The sequence below is a fragment of the Dermacentor variabilis genome, chromosome 1, assembly GCF_050947875.1.
Source record: "Dermacentor variabilis isolate Ectoservices chromosome 1, ASM5094787v1, whole genome shotgun sequence".
NCBI lineage: Eukaryota > Metazoa > Arthropoda > Arachnida > Ixodida > Ixodidae > Dermacentor > Dermacentor variabilis.
Window position 1 is genome coordinate 168,548,108 of NC_134568.1, and position 27,626 is coordinate 168,575,733.

At 45.9% G+C, this 27,626-nt stretch overlaps 1 protein-coding gene and 1 pseudogene across 1 annotated transcript; both read left to right on the forward strand.

Moving 5' to 3' along the window:
* Positions 1-3,384: 3,384 nt before the first annotated feature.
* LOC142587891 (G-protein coupled receptor dmsr-1-like) lies at positions 3,385-6,703 on the forward strand. Its single transcript, XM_075699228.1, has one exon. The coding sequence runs from the start codon at positions 3,436-3,438 to the stop codon at positions 4,615-4,617; it is 1,182 nt and encodes a 393-aa protein (XP_075555343.1). The 5' UTR covers positions 3,385-3,435; the 3' UTR covers positions 4,618-6,703.
* A 16,286-nt stretch (positions 6,704-22,989) lies between these two features.
* Positions 22,990-24,569, forward strand: LOC142589785 (uncharacterized; annotated as a pseudogene).
* The last annotated feature ends 3,057 nt before the right edge of the window (positions 24,570-27,626 follow it).

Genomic DNA, 27,626 nt, shown 5'->3' on the forward strand with positions numbered 1-27,626 from the left:
AAAGAACATTCTCCTTGTAAATTTTCTTTATACGTATGTTGTCTGTAATTGGCTCCTTTCTGTACTAATCTATGCAATCCAAAAACTGTTCCACATTGGCGTTCGCGTTTTATGTTTCGAATACAGCTGCCCATTTTCTGAGCGGCGTCCTTATGTATACGAACGACCATGGGCAGATATAATGAATGCGAGAAAAAAAAAGAAAACATAGGAGAGACGGCTAAGTAAATCTGTTGCTTTAACATTAAATAATTTGGCCAGGGGCCTATAACGTAAAGTTATTACAATATGTTTTTATTCCAATCTCGTGACGTCAAAGTTACGTAACCGCCGACGCAATTATTGGGCGGGGATTCGCAGCGTTTTTTGAAAAGACCAATGGAACGCTCTCCTTGTTTATAGAAGGTCACTTTCGTTTGCTTTCAAAACAAGTAACATTGCCTTACTTGACAGGCGTTTCTTATATAACTGACTGACCAGAGGTGCAAAGGGTTTCAATAGGGCCGAGCTAGCACAGTGAAAGTAGACAAACGGATGAGGAGCGTGGTGCCAGCGTCTGTGATTGGTACACTTCTTGGTTAGATAGATTTCAGTGCCTCGTAGAAAATCGCAAAAGGATGGACAGTTGAGCTTGTTGGCAGGGTAACATATTCTTGGTTTGTAGCGCTTAGTGACACAGACGCAGACTAGAAAATGACTAGAAGAATAGCGCTCGTCCTGTCTTCTTCTAGTCTGCGTCTATGTCACATCGCGCTGCAAACCTAGAAAATCGCGGTGGCGTGCAACGAAAGGGTAAAAATGCAGCTGAAACGGCTGCTCAGGGCAGAAAATTTGGCAAAGCGATATCGTGTACGTGCTAAAATGCCTCGACAACGTGTACTGCCACGCAAAAATGTTTATTGTAAGCAAATAAATCCATTCTCTAGGGCAGCTCCAAGTAGCAAGTGCCAGAGCGATCAGGGGCCGGCAGCCACCTTCTATTCATTTCGGAACGGGGCAGTCTCCGGCTATTCCAAAAAGAATTCAGTTTTGTTCGTCATATTAATTCCTCTTTAATATGTACTCGTCACATTGACTTGGTGTTATGGCAGTTTTGTGACGTCATGTGACAGACAGGCGATGGGGGCGCACCCTGAAAGCTTTTGGCTAGTTGCGGAGGGCTAATGGTGAAAGAGGCCTAGAATCCGAAACAATTGTTTTCCTGTTGTTTCATCTATTCAAGCATAATCATTGTTGAGACATGACATCAGGTGAGGAGCTTTCACGGTTTTCCTGACGTCGCGTGAAAGCTAAGCGAAGTGGGGGTGGCCCGAAAAAATGTTGGCCAATTGTGGAGGGTGGATTGCAGAAGTAGAATAGAAAAGTTTGGGATAGCTTTACGTTATGGCGCCCCAGGATAACGCACTGATTCTATTCCGATTATTCTGCATTTTGCCAATCATCAGTGGTTTCATCGGCGCTCCGCCGATATGTTATCACCATGATCGGCCGGTCGTGCTCAGTGGATATTAAGAAAGAAGTACAATCGCGCAAAGTAATTTTGTACGTTATAGCGGCATTTATTTTGGAATTCTATGCGCACTCTGGCTTAATTCAATGACACAAAAGTTTTCTTTTTTGTTCATTTCGCCTAATGAAATAAGTGGAAAGCAGACTTCAGCGAAATCCTGTGCAGAAGTTGATACCATCTAACCGTATATAAACGCAAAATACATCTACAAAAAGTGCGCCTCGACTATGCTGAAACCTGCAAGCTACCAAGTTCTCGAACGAGTATATTTGCATTTTGTACTTCTTATTGATGCACTGTAACGTGGTAACGAGAGGAACGCGCCAACACGCGCATATGACATACGTCTGACGGAAGAGCAGTGCAACACGAGAAACACGTTGAAGGAGACCATTCTCATGAGCGTTAAGTAAGTAAAATCGACGTGTGCGGGGCTTCGTGAACGGGTGATCGCGTCTTATAACGTGCAGAGCAGACAACAGGAGATGCGCGCACGGAGTTTGAAGCGTATGGAAAGATTTTCACGTTGCCAGGTTAACAAACCGGCCATTCTCTCAATGGTCGAATAAACGATCTGAGGACGCCGCTCAATTGAGCCAATCGTCTTGAGCGTTACCAAAGGGCAGAACAGTGCTCAAACTAAAATTGAGAAAAATTACCGTTCTAAAATGCAACACACTTGCGACCAAAATGAAAGCTATTGCGTGAAATAATACAGTGCCTATTTCAGTCACGCTTTGTTGCCCATTGCGACAATTCATATTTCTATAGTGCTTAATGCTTATAGCTGGCAAACATTGTGTGTTTTTTTCTTTATCTTGAAACACTTAAACTTTGCCGTTTGCTTTGGGGTTACTCTTTGAATCTGTAGCAAGAACTCCAAGGGCACCTTACCATTCACTGTTATTCATTGACTAAGAATTTGTACTTGATTTAGGATGTAAAGCAGATAAGCGGCATAACATTAGGCAAGTGCATTAACATGGCAGCAAAAATCAAAGAAATAGTTATGAATATGTCCACAATCTTGTTGCGCTAATGTAAAAGCAGCTTAAGCACACTATACCTCAGGCTGAAATGTCTGCTTTGTCTCATTTTAACATATTCGCAAGTGCCATCAATAGGCCTCATGGTGGTTCGTCATTGTATAGAGATAGATGCACTCTTGGAGCTGGCATGCGCGTCGGGTGTTGCCTATCGCTTTTAGCCACCGTGAAGAGGTCCTGGACCTCTATTTAAAGAGTAGTTCAGATCAGTGGAACGGTCCGTAAGAACAGCCGCTGGCTAACTGCGAGTGTGAACATATTAGCGAAGGCGGCCGTCCATAATTAAGTGTTCTGATGAACCACAAGCTCTGTAGATTCGGCCCCTTTTATTCCTTTCTTGTGTCAAGAAGCAAGGTCATAGAAACAAGAAGCCCTTGAATCCCATAGCCCTTGATGTTTTGCTTCGAAGGCTACTTTTCTGCGATTAGGTATAACAGGAAACATAAAATAGGCACATATAATTTAACCACATTGGACCACGAAAGTATTTCCAAGCATTATACGGGACGTGTTACTGTGACACCATAAGGTATATACATTCAATAATCTAACAGTTCCTCTTTCTAGGGCAAGAATAAGATTGACTGCTTTGTTTCCAAGTGGATAAAGTGGCTGCACGTACACATCTGAATAGTAGCATTCCACTTAGTAATGACATAAGAACGGTTCTACGGATGGCAGCCCAGATGGGGAACACTAGATTACAATTTTACTGAATGACCAAAAACGCAAAGTAGCGAGGGCCTCTTCTTGCATGTGTGGCTGCCGAAAAAAGGAAACCCCCTTGGTTAGTGATGTCTACCTCTTTGTGTCCTGCAGGAAGCTCCTGTGGCCACGAGTCCCAGTCCGTTGGTTCCGAAGAGCGCAGCTAAAGCACTCATGGCCGAGGTTCTCAACGTGAGCAGCATGCTGCAGATAGCGGACAGCCTGTACCTGGATGAGGAGAACCTGTCCCTGACAGAGACTAACCTGAGTGGCCCCTTCGCCGGCTTCGACGTTTTCGAGGAGGAGGAGCTCCCTTACCACGGCGCCGAGCTTGGCCGCTTCCACGCGTGGTACACGAGCCATCTGCACGGCTACCTGAGCATGACTGTGTGCGTGTTCGGCATCCTCGCCAACGTACTTAACATCATCGTACTCACGCAACGCAACATGGTATCGCCAACGAATGGCATCTTGACGGGGCTCGCCGTGGCCGACATGCTGGTGATCGCCACTTACTTGCCGTACACCATCACGATGCACGTGATTCCGCCTGCGCGCACGCAGAGCTTCGGCACGGCAGTCTTCATTCTTGTGCACGCACATGTGAGCATCGTCTTCCACACAGTGTCTACGTGGTTGACCGTGACGTTGGCCGTGTGGCGTTTCCTGGCCGTCAGCTTCCCGGCCTCTAGCAAGGAGTGGTGCAGTATGCAGCGCGCCCGCTGGGCTATCGTCAGCGTGTACGTGTCGTGCGCGCTTTGCTGCTTGCCGGTGTACCTTTCATTCACGGTGCACCAGGCAGGTACGCCCCAGGAACCCTCGTACAAGGTCGACTTCAGCAACATAACACGCGCCAATGGCGCCTTTTTGCAAAATCTCAACTTCTGGACCTACTCTGTTCTGATGAAGCTTGTGCCGTGCGTGGCCCTAACAGGCCTCAGCCTCGGGCTGCTGCGCGTGCTGTACGAAGCCAAGGCGCGAAAGCGACGCCTGCGGCGAGGGGCCAGTGGACACAGCGGCCACGGAGGTAGCAGCGAAGAGGCCCGAGACCGCACCACACGCATGCTGCTCGCCGTCCTGCTGCTCTTCCTGGTCACCGAATTCCCGTCCGGCATAGCTGCCCTTCTGAGCGGCATCCTCGGCGACGACTTCTTCCTGCACGTCTACATGAACTTCGGCGAGGTTATGGATATCCTGGCGCTGGTAAACAGTGCCGTCAACTTCATTCTATACTGCTCCATGAGTAGGCAGTTCCGCAAGGCTTTCGCCGCTCTCTTCACGCCTCGCATCATGGCCAAGTGGTTCCCTCTGACGTCCGAACCACCGAACAGTACCTACGCCACCACTTGTGTCTAGACCAGGCTGTATGCGCAAGCTGGCACAGCCGTTGCTGGAGCTCCATGGGAGTGCGAGTGAACAAATACTGCTTCATCAGCGTGGTGTCTCGTTTTGCTTACGTGCTCTGGAATAACATCCTGATCTCATCGTTCATCTTACATGTTAAGTTAACCTCTGGCTCATTTTTCCCCGCTCTTCCACGACATTGGTCATTTCATCATGAGCGTACGTCACAAGGTACTGATACAACAGACTGTCCGGAGTGCATATTTAGCTGAGACTGTTGGTTATGAGAGGCCATGTCTGAGCTGGGCAGCAGAACAGGGAAAAACTTTGCGAAGGAAGAGGCAGGAGTCCACGTTGGCAGGGAAGAATTGCACTGGACAGGCTTCACTCCAGCTGCTTCTTGTTCTGCATACAAATGCTGCAGCTGAAAGCCTAATTAAAAATTATAGTGTGCAAGTAAAATGAAGTGCCAAGGAGTAAATCACGCATGCCTTATGAGCGTACTGCGTGATGGACTGTACTATAGAATATATAGTCGTAGTATATATATTATCTTACTCATCCAGCATGATACAGGAAGGCAGTGGCGACTTGGGCCCACAGCAAAACTGCCAGATGAAAACAAAAGAATCGGTGGAATTCAAGGCGAATTTGCTGCGCGGGGAAGCAAACAACGCGTTTTAATGTACAATGAAAACGTGGAACAATACTCTTGGCTTAGGCATAATTCTATGTTGCGTAGCCTTGTGCTGCAGTTTCATTAAAAAAGCAGTGAGAAGCGCCTAGTTGAACTCCACTTAGCAAAGGGAACTAATTCGCCCGCTCTCGCTCGAAGTACGGTGTGTATCCATTTTTCTTAGCTTTGTTTTGTGTCCACATATTTGAAATGTAAGAAAGGAGCAAAAGGAGATGAGAAATATCGTTTCGGACACATTGTTGGCTCAGACCTTTGCAGCTTTCGGAATATTGCCGCATCTGACAGCCGGGTTAACGTGACGCCCTCCACAGTTCGTCAAAGACGTCACTGAGGGCAGTGTGAGTTGTGTATACGTTCTTCCTGGGCGTTGTTTCCGAACTGTTATTCAAGAGACGATCGAAGAGGCACAGACGATGCCCCTGAAGTTTGTTCAAGATAACATTTATTTTGATTGCTTCGTGTGCGCTCATCCTGACCATAGTAGCTTGCGCATGTCTGAGCACCCACAGCATGAATGCACCGAGGTATTCGGTTCGATGCAGACAGCTGTACGTGCCAATAGATCACTGTGGTAGCTTACTCAATATCTTGTAGCTAGAAGGGCCTTCGACGGCTTTTATTCGCGAAGGGCAGAAAATAGGCGGGTACTTACCGTGCACTCCCAGATCGTTCCTTTCACTATCGGTCATTCGGAAACGCAAAATGGTGCACGAGCACTCTTGTTGTGGCCGGAACGGCGCACAGGGGCCCTCATACCTTGATGGACATTAGGCTGCTAACTACGAATTCTGCTGCTATACAAAATCAATTTTCAAAATAGCACACCTGCATTCATGCCTTACGGCTTTCTCTGTCGTGAATGCTAAGGCGTGTTTATATCATGTACTCGTATATCACAGTTACGAAGTCCGTCTTCTGCATGATGAAACACACTGTATTTATTGGTATTACTGCTGCGAGCTATAGGCTTCCGAAAGGCGCAGAGAGATTGCACTTTGACTTGGCTTTTTAGTTAATGGCAGGAGTTGTTTAAATGCACAAGTACAAATTGAAGTTATAATTCGTGTCAAATCGGGCACCTGGCCGTACCTCTTATTTGTGATGTGTGAACATTTATTTTCCTTTTCTAGGAGAAAATGCTCTGTTTAAGAAACAAACTGCACGCCCCGTAAAAGGTAAAAACGCGCACAAATGCATTAAGTAGTGAAGTCTTCCGATTTCAGCAGCGCTTCTGCAGAACCTAAGCAGAAGGCTGTATTATTTAGTGCAGCAGCGTTAAGATAAAACAGGAGGATACATAAACACACCCGCAAGTAATTCAAATACGATTTTCCAGTTAGCCCCTGCTTATAAGTGCTAACGTGCATGTATGTTCCGGTGTTCACCTGTTACGTCTTCACATTGGAGACGTCGAAACTATAATCAATCGTATTTGTGTGTTTGTGTGTGTGTGTGTGTGTGTGTGTCTGTGTGTGTGTCTGTGTGTGTGTGTGTGTGTGTGTGTGTGTGTGTGCGTGCGTGTGTGTGTGTGTGTGTGCGTGTGTGTGTGTGTGTGTGTGTGTGTGTGTGTGTGTGTGTGTGTGTGTGTGTGTGTGTGTGTGTGTGTGTGTGTGTGTGTGTGTGTGTGTGTGTGTGTGTGTGCGTGTGTGTGTGTGTGTGTGTGTGTGTGCGTGCGTGCGCGTGCGTGCGTGCGTGCGTGCGTGAAGCAGTTAACCTTTTTTAACACATCGCACTGAAAGCAAAAGTAAAACAGTCAGTTAAATTGAATTTGGCGTTCCATGCTCACAAGTTCGGTGAGGGAGGCTGGCCCACTTTAAGAATCCACAAAAAGAAATCAACAACACAGCGGATTTCCTCTACGAAGCATAAATGAAAAATTTGCTGCAATTGACCGGCGCAATTAAATCCCGCGACAAAGCTGTATGTAAGGAGCATTGCCATGACGGCGAGAGGGGTCTGAGCGTAGAACCTTGGGACACTCTTCACGGGGTGCTGTCGTTGGCGTGCATGGCTGTTAAACAGGCCACCTTAATCTGCCATGTTGGCTCTTTGACAGGCTGTAAAAAGGTTACATTCTTTTCTTAATTTGAAGCTGCAAAAACAGTTTATGCGCATTTGTCAAAATGATAAAAGGTGACGTAAAGCGGCAGAATCTTTTTTTTCATAGGAAGGATCTCCGTGCTGCCTGGCAGCAACAACGCAATGTATGCACTAAGAAAAGAAAGCGGAAGGTCGCAGCGGAATCCGATTGGTATATTTGCATTCTCGCATTTTTTTTTTTTTTTTTGAGGTTCTGACAGCCGCCGTGTCGGCATTCTGATTGGTTGAAGAAATACATGACTTAAGCCTCATCTGTGATGGGGCGTACGTTCCGTGATCGCACGCTGAGCCGCAATATGCAAATTTCCCGCCCCGACATAATTTGGGATGCAACATGCGTGGAGAGGAAAGGGAAGCGCCCCTTTATTGCGGACAAATCCTATGTAACAAGTCGTGACCTGTTTCTTTTCTTCCTTCTTTTTCTTTACGAGATTAATGCTCAAACTGTTCGAATCACTCGCAGGACGTGTAGACATTTCTCTTTCAAGCAGTCACTTTTATTAAGGACGCCTTTACCCAATGTACTAATAGTTGAACGTTACAAACCAATTCTGGTTTTTCACACTTTCGGTGGCTACCTTCGTATTTAAATCAATATTAATTAGTTAGATTGGAAGCTGCAACTAAGGCGGCCTTTTTTATTACCGGAAGGATATGCGAAAAGCGGAGCCTAGGAAGTTTAATCGCTTCATACGGCTAAGTAGCGAACTGAACGAAAGAGGAAAGCTAGTCAACTTGCGCCATGCAAGCGGCCGCCTGTGGAGCAAGCATCGCAAAGTGCAATTTGCCGACTTTGCAGCAACTTGCGTTTATGTCATTCCGTGAGTAACGATAACGCTGAGGTAGAACGCGAGCATTGCAGCTTTCGTTGATCGCCCACAGTGTCTCGAGCTGGTTGCGCCCGGTTGCGAGGGCTCAATCTGTTCGTCAGAGCTTCGCATACTGCCTCACCTGGCAGGCGACAGCTCATATGCCCACATAAAGTAGGCGATGAACAAGAAAAGCATTTTCCAGGAACGAGTCTTAAACATAGATAAGTCGGCACTTTTGGCGACTGATCAGTAAAGCTGTCCTGCTTTATCGAGAGCTTAAAAATCACTACTTCAAGGGAAGGTTATTAGGCAAAATGTTAAGAATGCTTAACATGAGCCAGTTGCAATAGGGAATCCATGGCAGATAATCAGCGCCAAAAGTGACAGTAACCACAAGACTGCTTAAAAGAGACGTTTTCCCTGTTTTCCAACAAATCCTTACTTGAATCATGCATACATTTATACGTTAAAGATATAGAAAGGTAAAAGCATTTGACAACCAAAGAAATGAAAAGCAACACAACAATATATGTGTCGACACGTGTAGCAATGATATGGCACACACAGTCACGCATCGTTATCCAGACAAAAGCCAGCTCCTTGTCAGAACCTTGCCTTGCTTTTGCCTTTTCATATTTTCAACGTATGTGTGTATGATTCAATTACGGAGCCATGATGTACGCGTCGCTCCTACGACACGTCTCCAGCAAAAATGGTAGCGTGTCCAAAATAGAGCCCCTGGTCTCGAAATGGCTGCAGCGCACGACGGGATCACCAGTCAGCGAAAGCAGCTGTCATCGTCTGTCCGTCTGCAGCCCTGTGCGCCGTTGCGGCCGAGCGGTGCGCGTATAGGGACAGTCTGTACCGCTTAGGGCGCCCGCTTATTGCTTATCATCGTTGTTATTGTGGTTGTTGTTGCTTGTCCAAAGCGTCGTGGACACTCGTGCGTTACTTGTTCGTCGTCACGAGCCCCCTCCTGCGAGGGGAGCGAAAGCGTTCGTTGTACCTGTCGCGGAAGCCGCGCCGAGCCCCCTACCCATGGCTGGTCGCCGGCCGGCGCCGCACAAAAGACCGCGCTCGAAAGGGCAGTCCGCGTTCCCCACACGAAGCCGCCTACACCACTGCACCCCCCCCCCCCCTTCCTTCTATTTCCTGCGTCGTACCGCGCCCATCCATCCCTATCCTTCATCGCATGAAGCGCTGCGTTGGGGGCCCCGAGCGAGCGACTCAGCGGGCGACACTGATGCCGAAAAGGCTTGCTACTGCCGCTGACACACCATGCGCGTGGCCGTCAAGCGTTCCCTCGATTCGCGTGTTAAGGGACGGAATACAGGGCAAAGCAAACACCGTGTTCCTTATTTTTTATTTAGTGGCCTTGGTTCAAGTAGGCCATGTCATTATGCCGGAAGGACAGCCCTCTTGACATTTATTCACTATCCTTGTTCTGGTGTCGTTGTTCGTTTTTGTTTTTTCCTGAAAAGCCAAAAACCATGTTCAACTAAATTCTTCACGAAAGGGTACTATGTGATGTCCGCGAGTAAAAAAGAAAGTAAGAAAACGAATTGTCTGAAATTGCAGTTAGCTTCGTTTTTTCTCAGTGCTGACCCTCGTGCGCACAGAGCGCGGCGCTTCGACATCTTTGTTTCTTTGCGAACTTAAATGAAGAGCGAAGAAAAAGGCAGGCGTGGCTTATTTCGGTGTTCTGCTATGAACAGAAACAAAGAATTTAAGTAAGATTGCACGTTCCCCGGCAACAACGAGGGGCTCATAGATCAACTCTCGGCTTCTCATGTGCGCTGGTTGTGTGGTTTTGTAGAACAGCCCCAGTACAATTTGTTTCTGTTTCGATAAGTATCAGTGTTCCTGTACTGTGCGCCAAGTGAAAAAATAAAGGCAAGGATCCTCAGTGGTCGTATTTCTGCAAAACATACGCTGAGAGCACGTACCAAAAATAATAGGTGTGAAAAACTATGCAGGAAAGCTCCGACTTGCGTGCACCGGGGAGCATCCGATCACGGGACGCGCCATCAGGACAAATACAATGGCCTGCGGCGGTGGGCGGAAAAGGACGCGCCCACTTCATTTTGTTTGCTTATGCATTGAGTATATATTTCACTGCAGTGGTGCTTTTGTGCATGAGAAGACATGCCTTTTTTTGCCGCTTATGGATTTCCATTTCTTTTCGCTTAGTATTATTTGTTAGAGCAGCTACTGGCCATTATCTCGTTTTGTTCTCGCGCCTAGCTCGTGCGCTTCTGTCCGCTGCTCACTGCTGCATAGCGGTTTCTCATTCAGACTCATTCGGGCACAACCACAATACTTTAGCAAGCTCGTAAATGTCACCGCTGGTTGCGAGTTCAACGGGGCTTATGTCCCCAATCGTCTGGATCTCTAGCCCATCCTGCCTTTTGTAAAGCTTGTCCTACTTTCGTCATGGACTTGACCACTCTCTTTAACAATGTTTTTTCGATTGGTGAGCCGTTATACGTTTATTGTGTTAGTACACCGCCAGCCAGTTATGTTGTATTAGAAGTCATATGTTTTCGCTAAATACGGTTTGTTCCTGTCTGTTCTGTGCGCTTTCACTGTGCAGTTAGAGACATCTTCGCGCGGCAATAGTTTACACCTCTGTTTTTTATCCGAATACCGATCGTGAAAAAAAATATATATATTTTTTGCAAAAGAAAAAATCTCAGAACGGCGAGACGATATCGAAGGATTATTCGCCTTTGCTGATTGCAGAGCTTTAAGAAACGGCTCTATACAGAGTGTTGTTTGTTTGTTTGTTTGTTTGTTTGTTTGTTTGTTTGTTTCTGTAGTCTGTGTGATCTAAACAGACAAAAATTGTTTTAGTCGCCTGGGACAGACAGTGTAATTTTAGTTACTAAGCAGGATTACTTGTACGAGAAATTTAAATGCATATTCGACTAATTAACAAATATGATCTAATTAAGTTCTAATTTTAAATATTTTCGACATATATTACCAAGTGCGAGTATTAGCTGGTGAGCTTGCAAAGCATTTATCACTTGGAGCGAATACTAAGATGGCACCAGTTTGGAGATATGCGCCGTTGAATTTGCGGTAAATACACAGTGTCCTCCCACTTACTTTCCTAATTAAATATACTTTTATGCATTAAAACACCAAAGTAACTGGGGCGCCCATGCACTTCGTTGCAAAGTTCGGAAATTAATATCTGGAAACTGGTATCATCCTAATAATTCGTTCCAAATGGACACGCCTTGCGGACTCGCCAGCTGCACTTCGGAAATTTCAATATGTGCCGTGAAGTAATCAATTAAAATGTTCATTAATTATTATTGTCTAATTAGCTTGCATTTTGATTTGCATTTTGATATAAAAACAACGCCCGCTATAAGGTGATCAAAATTAAGCTTTACAGACTTCTTTAAGAAGATGCCCTGAAAGGTACGTGAAATCCACCTCTGCACAAAGTTATGGGGCCAGAGGAACACAATGTGAGACGGTAATTGTCATCGTCAGCCATCTAATTAACCACAATCGATTGTTGAACTTCTTAGTGACTGTGGTAAGCGGGCATGTTTCTATTGGAAACTTAAGGTAGTCGTATTCCTACACAATTCCATTTGGTACATTTCTTCTAGCATGTCCGCGTACTCAGATATACGCCTGCAAATGTTCAACTGAGTATGTATTCAGAATCAGAATCAGAATTTATTATTAGAAGTTGGGTCACATTACAAGTATTTAGTATGCAGAAGGAGGTCCCATTGTCAGAGACTGTATCGGTACCTCATGTACAAGAACAGTCATTATAGTTAACATCTCAAAGCAATAGTAGCATATAATAAGGAAGTATACAGCTACAAGAAAAGAACGGTTCCGCTAGCAAGACCGTGAGGGTCGGCGCAAAGCTCGTCCCTGAGTGACGCGGCGATTGCGTCACACTGTGGGCACATAACTTATCCCCTGGCCACATATTGATGCTTTTAGTTCTATATCAAGAAATTTGTAATGCTTAATTTTGATCAGACTACACATTTCCCTTCAGCTGATTAAAGACGCGCTATATTTGCCATAATGTACGAGGGCGAATCAGAAAGTCATTGCCCGAATTTTTATTAGCTAAAATAAGGTACAGAGAGGTAACTGCAAATATACGCAATATTCTACGTACTTTACGCTATTTTTCCACATAATCCCCACACAGGCTCAGAGATTTGTCCCATGGCAGCACTACATTTGAGATTCCCCTGTGGTAGAATTCGTCCGGCTGACTGTGGAATCACTGTCGGACGGCTGTCTTCGCTTTATCGTTGCACGTGAACCACTGTCCTGCCAGAAACTACTTCAGCGGACCAAAAACGAGGATATCCCTAGGGGCGAGGTCCGGACTGAATAGTGGGTGGTGCAGACTCTCCCAATGAAATGACCGGAGTTTGTCGGCGCTCCTGGTTGACACATGTGGCCTCCCATTGTCGTGGAGGATAAGCGCATTGTCCACATCGATAATCCCTCGGCGTTTTCGCCTGATAGCAACCAGAAGACATGACAGTGTGGAAAAATAATTGTCGGCATTGATGATTGCGCGTTCAGGCATGAAATCTAGCAGGAGCAGTCCTCGATGATCCCGTTTGCCGTGGACGTGTATAGCACAACCGCCGTCTTCAACAGCTGACAGCAGCGCCGTGCCGCGGAGCTACCGGCAGATAAGGCCGGGCCGGTCCAAGATAGGGCCACCGGACTTCGCATTTACAGCCTTTATTTGGCAAAAAAAAAAAAAGGGCAGGGACTTTCTGATTCGCCCTCGTAGCTTGAAACTCGGAATGCGCACTTAGTGAACATTTCGTGAAAGTTAAACGACGGCAAGGAAAAGCATCGCGTAGAGAACTAATTCGCTAATGCGATCATAAACTAATAAATTCGTAGTGTGGAAGGCGTAGCTGTTGAAAGTTCTTCGCGTCAATCCTTCGTGCAGCCCTATCGGAAGGAGGCAAAGGATGCACGAAGGGCCTTAATTTTGCTTGAGAAATTCGCCAACAGCATTCAGCCAGCCGGAATAACTATCTGCACATATATCTGCGTGCGTATTTTGCATCTCTCATACTTCAGACATTTCAGTAGAAAGGGCGATGAAGTTCGATGAGTTTCCCATGCATGACAGTGCACATTTTATGCAGCAAATATCCCCTGTCGACATGTCCTGCACAGAGAAATATATCACTCCTATCGAGGCTAACCATTACGAAAATACAGATGCGTGATGATATCATGGACAGCGGACCACCATATATAGAGAAGTAGTTCATGTTTCCTGTTCTATTCAATTTCCCTTGCAAACCACGCCTTGTGCGGTGTAAGCCAGCACCATGCAAAATAGCTGCGTATTTATGTTTTGCGCTTCCTCCTACAGTATTCAATGCCATTATTTTCATCACACTCAGTAAAATATTCTATGAACTGGCAGCCTCAACGAACACTCCGAAATTTCCCCAGAGACTATCTCACGGGTAGAACTGCATTGAAATGCTGGAGTAGCAGCCCATCTAAATCCGCTATAAGCGAACTCCATCACTCTCTGCGCAGCGCATTTAAACACCTCCGGGAGCCTGTTTCCGTGCTCCATGGCCCAGCGACGCTTTCGTTTTGCCCTGTTTGTCGGCTTTGCTCTCAGCTGTGATGGCTTGGCGCACTCCGTGATCACTTATACCGCCTGTTTGCTGCAGTTTTCTGCTACTGTATACTTACAGCGCACAGTGTAATTTCACACCACCAGCTATAGCGTCCTTAATTGTAATGGCACGTGACATTATGAGCGGCCCTGTAAACCGCGCAGCTACTCCGGCTTGAATTTTTGGCCCTTCTGAGTTACTAAGGAAGTCATTACTTGCACAGAATTGTTTCAAAATACGTGCACTGCAGACTGCGATTCAAAATTTCTTTAAATTAATTTAGACTTCTTTCAAGTGCATGAGCGAAGAAAGTTTTCACTTGGTGCACCAGTTATACGTTGGTCGGCAGCAAGATGTTACCTATTATTTACATTATTTGTTAATAAATTGTCTGACTCTCGCTGTTATGCCAGTTAGTAGCTCAGTCAATTCTGTCTAATCAAACTTGCAGGAAACTCCCAAAATTGAAGCTGGCGTAAACAGGTCTGGTAAGGGTAAAATTTTTCATATTTCACACCGCGACTTTGAATATGCTGCCCCTTCCCAACCAGGGGGTACGATGAAAGATATTCATTTTATATAAATGTATCCATGGAAGTGGAAGTAGCGAATATATTCGAAACGAAGAAATCGGTTCTAAAAAGCTTCGGCAAGAATGCGACTGTCCGTTCCTGGGTTTAAGTGCTCGTTACCGCGATCGGTGTACGCTGTTCACAAGAAACACGAAAACGACGTTGTTAGAAGTAAGATCGGCGAGCTAAAATGAACGGGCCTCCGGTTTAGACAAGTGCCCCTTTTACTTTCGGAACCCCAGCGAATGAGCGTATAGAGCTGTGTTATTATAGGCAAAATGGTAAGGGCGAGTGTTTTGAACAAATATTACTAGCCTTGCGATCAATTAACCGACACGAGGAGTGTTTGGCCATCAGTGGCAGCACTGATTTCTTAAAGCGATATCTTTCTTTGGCATTTCCCCATACTTCCACAGTGTATGTCAGTTTGTGGCCGTTTACGTGACCTTGACACGCGCAAAGTTAATAAGTGTTAACTAGGACAACAATTTATTTTGCAGCAAATTTTGAGGACATATTCCTCAAAACTGCGCTCTAAATTTCAGGCTTATTTTGTCCCCAAACAACACCCATCTATGTCACGTACATTTCCTTTTCCGAACACTGCAATTGCTACCTTCTCGGCAAGAACCCCATGTCACGCTGATACGTGCATGTCAATCGTGACCTGCAGATACCGGGCAAGTGGCGTTAAGGAAATTTAGAAAAGCATAGCAGATAGATGATTATTGCTGCGGAAATACCAGCTCCATAGGGTACAAATTTTTCTTAGTGTGCTGCTAAGCATAGAAATTCTGCTAAATGGATATTACTTCATTACTTTTCGGCTTCCATTCATGAAATGGGAAGTGTCCTGTAAAATTATTAAATAGAAGTTTAATTAGTGAAATTCTGAAATTAGATATTATCACTCTGAAACTTGTCTCACAAGTGGTGTTTATAATTCTTCAAGCAGTCCACCAGATCTGACAGAATTGCAGTACACCAGAAAAGGTATTCCATAAGTCTGTTTCTATTAAATTAAATAACCAAATACAGTAGGTTCGAATAACCGTATTTCGCTAAAGCAGTTAACCATTTTTAACCCGCTTTACTAGTTCTATATAGGGTTGGCGTCTTCATTGGGCTGCGGTAACTCTTGTAAATGAGACTAATCGTTAATCACTTTTTACGAACAAATATTGGTGGAATGATCATAAGCTTGTAAACTCTCAACAACGAAGAAAACAAATACTTCGAGGTGCCCACTTTCAGTCACCCCCCCCCCCCATGCCATACAGAAAGATATAAAAAAGAGCGCGTATCGCTTGCCTTAAGCCTGAGGTGAACTGCAGACAATGTCAGCTAATACCTTTCAGCGTTACGCCAAAGTCATACCTTACTGTGGCGTACATGGCTATTCCTTTCTTGTGATGAACTTAGCATCGTTATTAGAAAAATTAATTCAGGCTACAATAATTGATACTCAACCAAGACGCACTTTATTGTCAGTGTAACCGTTCATCAGGTCAGTGAGCTTATGTATCATCAAGAGCCATCTGCAAAGGTCATAAGCTGTGTATGTTGGTAGACGGAGGTGTCACTTTTATTTTCTGTCATTTTACGACATAATTATAGTTCTTTAATAAGTCTAAGAGGTCATGACGTTTTCCTGGAGGGAGAATTTATTTGTTTTCCAATGTTCTTTTATAATAAAAACAGTAGTTTTCTTACCACAATTATCTGAAGAAGTCGGTTGAAATCAGTTGTGTCCTCAAGGTCCGCTCGAATTCCTTTAGAGTCACGCATATTGCAAAATCAGCGCATCCTTGGCTGTCCACATAGTAGCCTCGTAACCCCTCGTATACTTAACTAAAGTTTAAAAGCAAGAAGTTTCCTCTCGTCCCCTTGAGTAGACCTCCTAGTGATAATATGACGCTTCCTCCATCATAGGAAAAAAAAGTACGGCGATGGGCAACAGAACGAAACTGTTCAGTGCCCACAACAAGGCTCTACAAAGCACCGTTGCACACACGTAACTTGTTCAACGTGCCCCCCCCCCTCGAATTGACAATCCTTATTCCACATTTAAAAAGTATTCCGCTGTCAATAGGACACTAGCAATCTAAACAGGGTGAGTCCCCACTTTTGTTATTACTTTTTTTTCTTGCGGGACAGAATGATCGTCATTTCATAGGCCAGACTGAGCATTATCGTTACTGTTGTGAGGTGAGGCCTGGGTGTGCGATCTGTGTTGAAACCTAAAACTTGCTTTGTAAGCAGTGTTAGTTGTGTATAGATCCAGTCTTATTCCTTCTTTTTCTTTGTTTGCTTCTTCAGAAATTGGAATCACTTACCGAGGAACAAAGCCTTCCTGAATTTACGTGACTCTGCTCAGTCTCTGGTGCTGAAAATAAAATCCTTATCCAGTGTGCTCGCTTGTTGTTGTCTTGCTCTTTCCTGTGCGTCATCATTAGGACTTAAGAGAACACCTGAACTTTTCCTCTTCGAATATCAGTTTTCAGCACGGACTACGTGAACAAAATGTAAATATGGACGCACAGAAGTGCTAGCAGACGCTATCATCAGGCTAAGGAGCGCTGACGTCAGACTGAGACCTGGCGATTCACCTCGTGGCGACACGACAATGAATGCCATATTCTGCAAGGATTCTTTTGCTCCGATTCTATTCCTTACTTATCGTCCGTCGCTCCAAGCTGCCCATCCCGGCAATAACAGAGACCCGGCTTCGTGCGAGTCAAAACGAACGGAAATAGAATGAAAATGAAAAGACTCTGTATCGAATGCGACTCCTGAAGTCCATCAGTTTCCTCGGATGCAAAAAGGTTTGTTACTTCCATATAGATTGTGCGAACGAATTTGCTGCTAGCAATATCTCATTCACCCTCACGTGCAGTAGCCGAGACACGCCATAGCACCGTGGAATATGACATCAAGGAAGCAACATAATACTGCACTGGCTCTCTTAAGGTATAACACCTTCTTTTTCCACAAGCAAGTAGCCGGACCAGCGTTCTGGCTGAGCGCCCTGACCTAATTCTCCCCGTCATTCTCTCGATAGGATTCTGAAATATGCTGTTTTCATCAAATTAATGAATCGACCGCGCTATTCTAGACAGCCGAAGCATCACTAAGGCTATAAAGCTTCGTTGCCCCGCACAATGGTGCATCCCTTGTAAAATGTAATTGTGAGGTTCTACGTACTGAACTACACAGTTGGTTATGAGGCACGCCGTAGTGGGGGACTTTCTATTAAATTTGACCACCTGGGGTCTTTAACTTGCACCAAAATCCGAGTACACGAGCGTTTTTGCATTTAGCCTCCATCGAAATGCGGCCGCCGCCAATATGGGTCTATCTTGAAGCAAAGACCTCAAAAAGAAAGCTATTCCGTCGTGAATTCAGGACACACAGACATACGATACTTTTGTCGCGTGTGTACACAGGGTGTTTCAGCGAACACTTTTAAAAATCTCTAAATGTTGCCTGTGGCAGATATCACAATTCTAGTTCATGAACTTGTCTAATCGAAGCGCCGGACAATACTTACAGAAAAAATTGAGATGCAAAATTGGCTAATTAATAAAAATTCAGTAATTAAGTTTCTAATTAATTACATTATGGCCCATATTGCAATTTACAAATTCTAGCCGTGGAGCGCGCAAGGCGGATCCACTTGGAACGAATTTTTAAGATCACACCAGTTTCGAGATATGAATTCACGAACTTTGCGGAGAAATGCATTGGCGTTCCACTTAACTTCTTAACAAAACGTCGTTTCATGCACCGAAGCACACCACGGCACCGTCGATACTACACATGAACATGGTTCTTAATGGTCAACAAAAGCTGCGACTCGATGTTGTAGCTGAAGTCGATAGCGGAGCAACTGATACTAAACGCTGGTCTCGAAAGTTACCTACAGTCACCATCCCTCATACTGTAGTGACCATTATCGACAATGGTACTTGCCTTCCTAAGGAAAAGTTTGGGTTTGGGCACACAGAGAAAATGTTACTACAGGGCCCCGATCAGGGGTTTGGCAGAGCACTGTACTAAGACTTTGGCCATCGACGATTCGTATGGGCCTTTGAAGTCTGCCTGTTCTGACGATGGCATTAGAAAAATGACGGTCCCGGGCCTCCTGCCGCCTATCTCAGGAAGCTGAAGCTCTTTGTAACTTATTGCTTTCCTATAGAGATCTCTTTAGTAAATGACAATCCCTTGACAAAGACATTCTTTCACAAACCTCGTACCCACACCGGCGATACTCAGCCAATATATCGACGACCCTACTGAGTTTCAACGTGGGAGCGCCAAGTCATCAAAGCTAAAGTGGACAAGATGCTAGCAATATACATCCTTGAGCCATCGTCAAGTCCCTAGGTGTCACCTGTCGTGTTAGTGAAAAAGAAATATTACACGTGGAGATACTGCATTGGCTATAGCTACCTCAATCGCATCACAAAGAAGGATGGATTTCTACCAACGACTTTGCATGGAAGATGCCCTTGATGTCTCGACGGTGCCCAGGGCCAGTTGCCATGCTGTTCGTCCATCGACTTCGGTTTGGGCATTGGCGATTTGCTGTGACTGATCTCGATCGTGAAAAGACAGCCGTTATAAAGCATGACGAACTTTATTACTTTAAGGGTATGCCTTTTGGCTTATGTGACACTCTGGCCTCTTTTGATCGCATGATGGATTTGATCGCATGATGGTCCTTAAAATACGTACCCCACAGGGAGTCTTGGAGAATGGTATGTGTGGGTGCAAGAGTATTCCTATTTAGTAATCTACAAGTCTGAGAGCCTGCACACCGACGCCGACTGTTTGCCTTGTTACCCTGTAGACACGCCGGACACCATCGGTAGAGACGTTTTCCTCTGCGTTTTCTCCATCTCCCAACATTTCGACCTGGCCAATGAGTAACGCAGGTATGCCACCTTGGAGACTCTCATTGAGCGAGTTGAATCTGTGCCTGATTACGCGTCATTACCGTTGTTCGTGTTCAAAGGACGGCGTTTTGTACCAACGCAATTTTCATAGTCCGAAACGCCGTCCTCACCTGCTCTTTGTCGTCCTTTGTTCAGCCGTTCTTCATACAGAGGTGCACCGCTGCCTCTGCTGATTTCACGACGCGCCACGCCATTACCCGAGCACTTCCGACCAGCTAGCTATTTGACTGACGTCGCCCATTTCCTCCTCAAACAGCCCGCGAATACAAGCTAAATTGCTCGCGCGACTGGCCGGTCCAGGCACTTCGCGTGTATTCGCGGCCTTCTTTCACGCTCGGAAAAACTTTTATGTAGCACGAATTGAGCAACAGAAAGCTGTATCGGGAGTTTTTCATGTTGGTCTACAATATTCTCATTGACACTTTTCCTCTAATTATAATATTTTAGAAATTGATTAATACTAATTATGCAATTAGCCGGAATGCAAAAAATAATCTCAGTATCTCCAAGTGCCGGCGAACAACATTACCTTGGTTATTTCCAGTTACGTGGCATTTGCGTATTCTTAAAACTTGGTGCATCATATTAGGGACACTCTTTATATTGCTTCGCAAAAAGACGCTCATTATTGGCAGTATAAAAGTATGTTACCATGCGGATGCACGTAACGGCCCAAACGGCAACAGCGCGCGCTAGCTTTATGTCATTGTCGTTCTTTAAGACACAACTGGCATCTTTCTTCTCCCTTGTGCTAATCTGCAACAGAAGCGCCATCCTGAAGCCGCTAAAGGCACACGCCTGATGCATTGTGGTAGGTCTTGAGCCTGTTGAAGTTAACCTCGGCGCTGTACGCCAGGACAAAGGGTGACGAGAGTGACGAGAGCTATCTCGTACGCCACTGGCCTCACTTGCACAGCACGTGGCAAGATCCCATGCAGCGGGAAATGAGGTTCTCCGAAAGCTCCACACGATCAGAGGTTGACCATTGGACTACGAACTTACCAGGCGAGGTGCATCGTTATGCGATGAATTATGTAAAATATAGACGTAAGAGTGGTCAACGTCCCTGTCATGCTATTCCGTCAAAACGTGCATGCGCAGTATTTCTGTAAGGCTACGGTTCGACCACTGCGTCAGACCGTTCGTTTTACGATGGTAGGAAGTGTTCAGATTTTGTTGAGCGAAGCAAGCACACAGGATATCGGCGATAACGTCGGCAAAAACGTTACGACCATGGCCAGAGAGTAATTGTGAGGTTCCACAGAACTTACATCATGCAACTGAAGGTCTGCGACGTCAGTGGTGCAACTGGTGTGGAGAGTTCGTAACTTGGAACTCGGAACTACCTGACAGGACAGGAATATTGCACTTATTAAGCCTTCGTTCCAACGTTTAGACTAGAGCCCGGTGTTCGTCATAGTGCCGGAAAAGGGCTAAGTCCATCAACTTCAACAGCTGACGCAACCAGAAGAATCAACGGTCATGCCTGACACCGAAACAGGCCTTTATCAGGTCAGTCACAGAGCAAGATGACCCCGTATGTTAACACAGTAGTGGGAATCGCTGGTATTCTGTAGTAATGCACCTGTATAGAAAGAAAAGGAAGACCTTGTTTAAATAAACAAGGATATGTTCGCAGTGGCGAGAATACGACCACCGTGTGCGCCAGGAGAACGACGAAGCGTGCGGATTTCTTCACCGAAACTGCTGCTACTCACGATCGACATTATTGTGCATACCGTTGTTGAGCAGGTAGATAAATAAAGGTAAATTTAAGAGCACAGTGTAATATATTGATTTGCTTAGTGTTTGAAGCTTTTGTTAGGTCAATAATATTGTTGAGGTGCCAGTTAAAGGGCTAACAACAAATTCATAGACAGCTCAACAAACATTCTTATGGATGTAGCCTAGCACCCATGCTCCAATTGAGCGTACCACACAACCACATAAACTAAGTGCAAGATTACGAAGCGTAATCTCCAAAAGTAGTTCTTGGGGAGTGCAAAACCACTGGTTAGAGAGAAAAATGCCACAGACCTGCAAGGCACACCCAGCGCAGTTGCAGCATAAGCTGGAGGAGCGGCTCCACAGGAGCTCCTTTTCCGGCAGCACGCACTAGAGCTTCTTGGCGGCAAAGTCTGTTTGCGTCGTTTTGACGAAAACAATCTGAACGGTTCGCCTGGCGTCGACGGCAATTTGCGGCTTTCGTGTGCTGCTCTCTGCACAGCGGTCTGCTTAGCCCGACGCTGTATCGTTGTAGTCGGGCGCGTAGCTTTACGATTCGCTTCTTCACCAGTGGTTCGTACCTTGCGAGGAGGTGCCATATTGTGTACCGAAACGTAAACACAGGTATCGAGACTTCGCGGTACACATGTCACATCCCTTGACCCGAGGCACGGTACAATTCGTTGACGATGATTCACTGACACCCCCTTTGAGAGGGGGCGATGACAAACAGTCACCTAGACAGCTTGACTTAATCAGGTATGCCATACGTGTTTTTCATCCTAGCTTTTTTATACATCTGCTTAATCTTCTTTTTCTCATTCAAGACAATCCGACCATTTCTTGGCAATCTCCCATAGTGGGTAGGAACCACACAATTGACACGAAACACAAGCTACCTTGTACCACTACATATTGTTAGGAACGGACTGCAGAGGCACCGATATGCAAAGTTTTCTCAGCCAGCTACAGCTGCGAGCGCGGCGAGCTTCCCCGAAGCGATCATGGAAGCCTTCACCACCTGCCGCGGTGATTCGTTTCGTAGGGACGACGATGTGCCGCGTGAACACCCCCTCGGCGCCGCTATGACTAAACACGGTCGGCGGACCAAGCATTGTTCGTGGATTGGCCGTGTATGCTGTTTGAAGCAGAGGAAACCGTGGAAGATATTTTGCGCGGCCGTCTCACGGGGCTTAGAAGTCATGGACGGACGCGGTGGCCATTGTCTGCGGGGTCAACACTGGGATGAAGAGGCGCCTACCCGGGCGAAGCAGGACCCGTGTCTCCAAGAACCCACTGACCCCGGCTGGGTCAGTAAAACCTGTGTGGAAATGTGTCTAACCCTCCCCCTAAAAGGCGGGTCGACTACGATGACGTTGGACGCTACGAATTTGCAGTGAACTGCCGTTTTTCCCTCACCTAGGGATCTAGGGAGGACAGAGTGTTTATAAGCAGCTGTTGTGCGGCTGCAGTGTGCTTTCTCTCGCAGTCATGCTAGATTGATGAAGTGCAACGCCCTTATGAAGAAACTGTAAATAAACCCATATTCCTCGTTCTCGATGAGAAGCAGTCCTTCCCTTCAACAACGTCCTCAGCGTGGATAAGTTGGACGATGGCATGAGCCAGGTACCATCTATTTCATGCCCGACTCCAAACTTTACAACTTGCTGACAGCGGTGGAACGGACTTTGCGACGTGGTGCTGTGTCTGCGGTGAGTGCTTGGTTCTTACTTTGACTCTCTAAGCTTCATTTTGTGGCTCTTCTATTTAGAACAGTAGGGAAGCTAGATTGTTGATTGTTAGCTACGTTGTCTTTTCATAGGTAGGTTTACCGAGCAGGGCCAAGGCGGTAAAGCAGCAGTCATGGAGTTAAGGACACTTCTGAGAGACGAATTATTGATTTTCAGTGAGGAGCTGGGCCTAGAGGTACGCAAGGAAAGGCTAAAATCGGAGTTATTGCCGCTAGTTTCTGAACAGGCCAGTGAGGAAGAAATTGAAATGGGGCTGGAACTTCTGAAAAAGAGAGAGAAACGGGACAGAGACAGAGAGGAACGGGACAGAGAGAGAAAGGAACGCGAGAAATATCGCGAGTTAAGAAAAATGCCACATGAAAGCAAACGTTTGGATTTGTCTCAAGAAAGTGAAGGCGCTCTGGGATGAACAGGTGAGGCAGAATCATACCGCATGGACAGGCTGTTAAAGCCATTTGAGGTCGGGAATGACATAGGCTTGTTCCTAGGAAATTTTGTAAGGACTTGCGAGAAGATGAGCTTCGGTCCGAGTACATGGCCACAGCGGTTGCTGTCTCTGTTGCCGTGTGAGCCTGTGGAAGTAATCGCCAGACTCAGTGCACAGGATGCATATGATTATGCGAAAGTTAAGGTTAGTCTTCTGAAGAAATACTGCCTTTCAGCCCAAGCTTTTCGGCAGAGGTTTAGAAGCACAGGCAAGGATAGCGAGCGATATCCGGAGTTTGCATATAGCATAGAGGCAAACCTAGTCGAGTGGCGGAAAAACGTGGAAGCGTACGACAGCAGAGACATGATCATTGAATGCATGTGTTTAGAGCAGTTCTACAAAAGCATCCCCCAAGCTGTGAAACTGTGGCTGCAAGACAGAAGGAATGTAAACACTGTGCAAAGGGCGGCTGAATTAGCCGAAGAGTACGCAATGCTTAGAAAGCTGCACGCCGAGGACGGAAATTGGGACGGTCGAAATGGACCGCGGAAACCATTTCCGTTCAGAAAGGGTTCGCTGACTAAACGACCGGAACCTGTAGACGTGGAGGGTAAGTCCGCAGAAAAGAGCGAGGAGAAATCTAATGGCGAAACTATACAAAAAGAGCAGGAAAGAAAATTCTAATCTTTTAGACCAATCTGCTGCTATAAGTGCCACAAACTGGGACATATCGCTGTGAACTGCGGGAAGCCTAGCGTAGTTTTCTCCTACGTGGATGAAAAGGACGAGAATACGGAACTTTTAAGCCCATATCTTCACGACCTGCAAGTTAATGGCAAACCATGCCGAGTGCTAAGAGACAGTGCCGCCACAATGGACATTGTCCATTCGTCTTACGTGACGGTAGATGACTTCACCGGAGAAGTAGCATGGATCAAACAGGTTGTAGAAGAAAAGAGCGTGTGTCTGCCATGGCCAAAGTCAAAATCAGTGGACCATTCGGGGAGCTAGTGACCGAGGCTGCAATTTCCAAATTTTGGTCGCTGCAGTACCCCTACATTTTTTGGAATCGTTCGGATCAGTTACTACGTGACAAAGGGCTTAAGCTGGGAGATCGCGTAGTACAGGCATTGACGCGAGGCCAAGCTCGTAAAATCGCGTCGCTTTCGGCTGAAAATGCACAAGCTGCTCCAGCGGAAGTAGCAAAAGAGGTAACTTCAGTAACCGAATCCGAGCTAGGCTCGAGGGACAAAAAAAACGGTTGAGGAATGCCTGCCAGCTGACTAGCTGAATGAGACCGTATCGCTAGGGTGTCAAAGTTCACGCCTGCAGGAAGAGCCAGCTGGCGCAATCGCCAGCGAGACAGGGTCGTTATTCTCACCGCCTCCAAGAACTTTGATCAGCTCTTACGTGTGGACAGAGATTCACTGGCAGCCGAGCAAAAGAATGATGACAGCTTAGCTAAATTACATCACACAGCTAAAGAAGGCATTGCTAGGCGCAACGTGACGATAAATGAGAGATGAGCATTGTTGTAACAGCACTACAGAGACCGGAAGGGTAGGATTCTAGATAAGTTAGTCGTACCTACTAAGTACAGGAAGGGCCTTTTGAATCTCTGTCATGAAAATGGGTGGTCCGGCCACCTAAGCATAAACAAATCAAAGGAAAGATTGCTTATGGCATACTACTGGCCTGGCTGTTTCGAAGACGTAGAAAATTTTGTAAGATCATGAGACGCCTTGCAGCGCTCGGGTAAACCAGGAGAGACATGTAAAGCTCTACTAAAGGTAGTGCCCTTAATAACAGAACCTTTCAGACGACTTGTGATAGACACGGTAGGGCCTCTCCAAAAAACAAAATCGGGTTACAGGTACTTGTTTACCATGCTGCGTCCGGCTACAACGTTTCCAGCAGTCCCTCTGAAGGAGTTCAGCTCCACCGAAGCAGTAGACGCGCTTTTGACAGTATCCGCACGAGTTTGGTTCCCAGCCGAAATTCAGGCGGATCAAAGGTCAGTATTCACCAGCGCACTGACTTCCACCTTCTTACAGAAGTGCGGGGTAAAGTAGATACACAGTTCCGTCTATCACCCTCAGTCAAATAGTGTATACAGATGCCATTCAGTGCTTAAGCGAATTTTGCGGGCGCCCTGTTACGAGCACAAGGAGGACAGGGTGAATTGTCTTCCGGTCACTTTGTTTGCTTTACGAACGGTTCCTCATGAGGCTACAGGGTTCTCGCCAGCAGAACTAGTATGTGGGAAGACACTCCGCTCTCCACTGAGAATGTTAAGAGAGGTATGGGAGGAAAGAGGAGAGAGTCCAACAATGGTACAATACTTCCTAAATCTGCTGGAACGGCTAAGTGCAACCCAAGAACTAGTCGAAAAGATTATGGGAGTAGCTCGAAAGAACCCCAAATTCTATTACGACAAGAATGCGAGGCTTCGTACGTTTAAAGCCGGAGACCAGGTAATGACCCTCAACCCTTCAAGAAAGAACAAGCTTGGAGTTCACTAGGACGGGAACGTTCAAGTATTGCACAAACTTTCATATACTAACTATGCCCTGAAAATGCCCGGTTGCAGGAAGCAGGTGAGGATATACCACTGTAATATGATGAAGCCGTACGTAGAGCGGAGCGGAGTCATTAACTGTACTATCAAAGAGCGTACGTGTTACGTATTACGTCCAACACTTGTAGATTGTAATATTTGATAAGCTTTTCGTGTTTTTTTATTTCTTAACCTGTATATGTGCTAAACTTTTTCATTTTTACGCTTTTCTTCATTGCTGTTTTCCTTTTAACTCATTTCAGTGCTTACTGCAGTAGTATTGTGTTTCTGCTAATTTGTGTGCTCGCCCACCCCTAATGTAAAGGCCCTCCAGCAGGGGTACTTGAGGTATTGTAGATAAACAAAATAAATTAAAAAAAAATTTGTTTCCAGTTAACGCGTGAAAAGTGGCGTCACCTTGTGCAAATGAACGGAGTCATAGTGAATGGAGTGGTGCATTGATGCATTGCCTCAAAAATTGCCATCGCGCCCAGTAATCAATGTCTTCAGTGTCCGTATGCACTTTTAAGAAAAGACTACGCGTATTGAAAATTTTTGTTTTAAAGACTTCTGCATGTTCAGACACTTCGAATAAGGTTTTCCATTGTGGTACAAAATAGAAGGTCCCTGAAAACGAGAGACAGTCTCTTTAACATGAAGATGGTTTTAGACCTAAGTTAGATTTGTTACTTGTTACACTAGCCATACGTTGCTAGTTACAAAGTGTAAACCAGGCAGAATCCTTCTGGACCATTTGTAATCAGTTAATGAAGATGCAGCGGTGGCGTAGAGATAGAACACCCGCCACGCGTGCAAGAGGTCCGTGGTTCGAATCCCGGCGCCGGCAATTTTCCACCGGATTAAAAAAAAATCCGCGTGTTGATAAAATTGCACAAACAGGCCTGGAGTGTGGCCTGATCCCGGTGACCAGAACCGGTAACACACTCCCTCACCAGAGCAGGATTGGCCACCCTGGTGCAGTACTTGGCCACAACCTCCTATATGAACACAACAATCAAACCCCGGCCCTCAGTCCCCAGAAGCTGCGAAGCGACTGACCACGGCGGCGGTCCGGCCTGCGACGCAGCAGCGGGTGCTAAGAATCACTGGCTCCGAACAGGCCGCCATTGGAATATGAACCTGGCAACGTTTAACGCTAGAACGTTATCTAGTGAGGCGAGTCTAGCAGTGCTATTGGAGGAATTAGGGGGCAGTAAATGGGATACAATAGGGCTCAATGAAGCTAGGAGGCCGAAAGAAGCCCATACAGTGCTAAAAAGCGGGCATGTCTTGTGCTACCGGGGCTTAGCGGAGAGAAGAGAACTAGGAGTCGGATTCCTGATTAATAAGAATATAGCTGGTAACAGACAGGAACTCTATAGCATTAACGAGAGGGTGGCACGTCTTGTTGTGAAACTTAACAAGAGGTACAAAATGAAGATTGTACAGGTCTACGTTTACATCCAGTCATGATGACCAGGAAGTCGAAAGCTTCTATGAAGACGTGGAATCGGAGGTGGGTAGAGTGAACACTAAATACACTATACTAATGGGCGACTTTAATGCCAAGGTAGGCAAGAAGCAGGCTGGAGACAAGGCAGTGGGGGAATATGGCATAGGCACTAGGAATAGCAGAGGAGAGTTATTAGTAGAGTTTGCGGAACAGAAAAATATGAGGATAATGAATACCTTCTTCCGCAAGCGGGACAGCCGAAAGTGGACCTGGAGGAGCCCGAACGGCGAGACTAGAAATGAAATAGACCTC

What these genes read in the sequence shown, in the direction of transcription:
- LOC142587891 (XM_075699228.1), top strand. Translation starts at nt 3,436, where the DNA reads ATGGCCGAGGTTCTCAACGTGAGCAGCATGCTGCAGATAGCGGACAGC.